General features: G+C 37.8%; 1 protein-coding gene across 1 annotated transcript; it reads left to right on the top strand.

Annotated features, from left to right (window-relative positions):
* Positions 1–763: 763 nt before the first annotated feature.
* LOC140431185 (uncharacterized) lies at positions 764–1,531 on the top strand. Its single transcript, XM_072519102.1, has one exon. The coding sequence runs from the start codon at positions 764–766 to the stop codon at positions 1,529–1,531; it is 768 nt and encodes a 255-aa protein (XP_072375203.1).
* The last annotated feature ends 913 nt before the right edge of the window (positions 1,532–2,444 follow it).

Consider the following 2,444-nt stretch of genomic DNA (forward strand, 5'->3'; position numbering starts at 1 on the left):
GGTTTCTGTAAAGAATCACACACTGTGTACCAGTTTCATGGTTGTTTTTGGCACGGTCACCCAGATTGCTTTAAGAACGACACAATAAACCATGTCAATAATGAAACTATGGGTGATTTGTACGAGAAAACAATGAGACGCTCTAATCAATTACGAGACGCCGGTTACAACCTAGTAGAAATGTGGGAATGTGAATGAATAAAAGAATGTAAAAATATGCCTCAAATTGTTGAACCCTTAAACCCCCGTAATGCTTTTTACGGCGGTCGAACAAATGCTACAAAATTAATGGTATATGGTAAAAAACTTCGGTATATCGATGTAGTATCTTTGTATCCAACCGTCCAATACTATGACGCTTATCCGGTGGGTCATCCTCTTAAGATCTACAATCCTGTTGCTTATGATTTTTCGTGGTTTGGTCTTATTCAGTGCACTAATAAGACTCTTACTACTCCCCCTAGACTACTACTCCCCCTAGACGGTTGTATCACCCTGTATTACCGCTAAGAACAACAAAGCTATTGTTTCCTCTCTGCAAACAATGCATTGAAGACATGCCCGACACGTGCCTTCATACGGATTCTCAAAGAATGTTTTCAGGAACATGGACAACGTTGGAGATGAAGAAAGCTTTGGAAAAAGGCTATCAAATCACCAGTATTAGCGAGGTGTGGCACTTCGAGCAAACAAAATAAAATTAGAAAGTAGTCCACATACTTGTACATCAAACGACGAATATGCTCTGACTGTGAAAACGCAAATGGGAATAGATTTAGATCTGTCTAAAATCTCTGTTAACCCAGGTAGAAGAGAGGTCTCTAAACTCTGTCTAAACAGTCTATGGGGTAAATTCGGTCAACGAGTGAATTTGTCCCAGACCGAATATATCACTAACTGCAAACGATGGTATGAGATACTATTGGATGACACACTAGATATTACTAACTGTTTATTCTTTGATAACGACATGGCTCAGGTAATATTTTGCGTGAAAGAACAGTTTCTGGAAAAATCTACCCAAACAAATGTTTTTATTGCAGCGTTTACAACAGCCAATGCTCGCTTAAGGTTGTACGACATGCTTGATAAACTGGTCGAAGCAGTTGTCTATTTCGATACGGATTCTGTAGTGTACATTAATGATGGTCTTAACACAGTCGAAACGGGTGAACTGTTGGGTGATTGGTCAGACGAATTACCGGCCGATGACTATATCATTGAATTTTTCTCCACTGGCCCTAAGTCTTACACTTTTAAGACAAAGCTAGGCCGCGAAGTAACTAAAATTAATGGGTTTACACTAAACTATGAAAATTCTTTATATCTAAATCGCGACGTTCTGGTTGATATAATTACTGAAAAATTAGACAATACTGTTTTATATTATGATCAAATATGTAGAGACGTGCATACTAAAAATATAGTTACTACCGAGAGAGTTTCTAAGACATTCCGCATGGACTATAACAAACGTAGACCATTACCAGAAAATAACAGAATAATAGACACGCTACCCTGGGAGTTCTAATAACATTCTAATTTTATCACCTAGTTTTTTGTATGTATACTCATCATACTTACTTATCTCTTTTTGTTATTGTAGATAATGGCCTTGTGTTATACAACTGTTGCTTGTAGAGGTGTGAGTAGCTGGTGTACACCCCTGTACACAGCTGTTGTGGATGAGTGCTGGGACGATGAATGGCACGAATCTCCACTGCCGCACATCAGACGTAGATACTTGTCTCTACATTTAATAGGTGATGACCCCCAACAGACGGGCGGTAGTGGAGATTCGTGCCATCCCGAACCGTCTGTGGATGAGAGCTGGGACGATGAATGGCACGTGTCACCTTTGCCCTACATTAAAGTCGGGGCATTATTTAAGAACATTATTCGGGAGCAACCCCCGAAAATGTCGAAGGCACAGAAGAAGCGCTTTCGCATGGCAGAGCGTGAACGTCACAAAATAATGTTCTTAAATAATGCCACTGCTTAACAAGGTTTAATTAATTTTAGTTAATTTTTTTAGTTAATTTTAATTTTGGTGTAGTTTAGTAGTTTGTAGTTTTAGGTTTTAAAGTTAATTGTAGTTGTGTTCATTTTTTGGTTTTTAATATAGTTATTTGACACCTGAAGTAGTCTTTCATTCATAGGTAAGACCTTTTTTTTTTGTAGCGTGGCTTCCACCGATGCGCTATTAAGACGTTTTGGACATGTCAACCCATCTCGATACACACGACATTCTTATTTTTACATTATAACCTTAACTCTTAAGTTAATTCTTATTTGTACTTAGCACTCTCATACATATTTTAGAACACAGAGCTATGTCTGATGATTATTGTATTGACGACTACGATTTATTGGTGGATGATTTAGAGATATTAAAATTGGTTCAAGAACTAGAAAATAGCATATTACGGAAGTTGCTAATATGT

The sequence above is a fragment of the Diabrotica undecimpunctata genome, unplaced genomic scaffold, assembly GCF_040954645.1.
Source record: "Diabrotica undecimpunctata isolate CICGRU unplaced genomic scaffold, icDiaUnde3 ctg00000592.1, whole genome shotgun sequence".
NCBI lineage: Eukaryota > Metazoa > Arthropoda > Insecta > Coleoptera > Chrysomelidae > Diabrotica > Diabrotica undecimpunctata.

Bases quoted from the DNA above. Each gene is read 5' to 3' on its own strand.
- LOC140431185 (XM_072519102.1), top strand. From the start codon at position 764: ATGGGAATAGATTTAGATCTGTCTAAAATCTCTGTTAACCCAGGTAGA.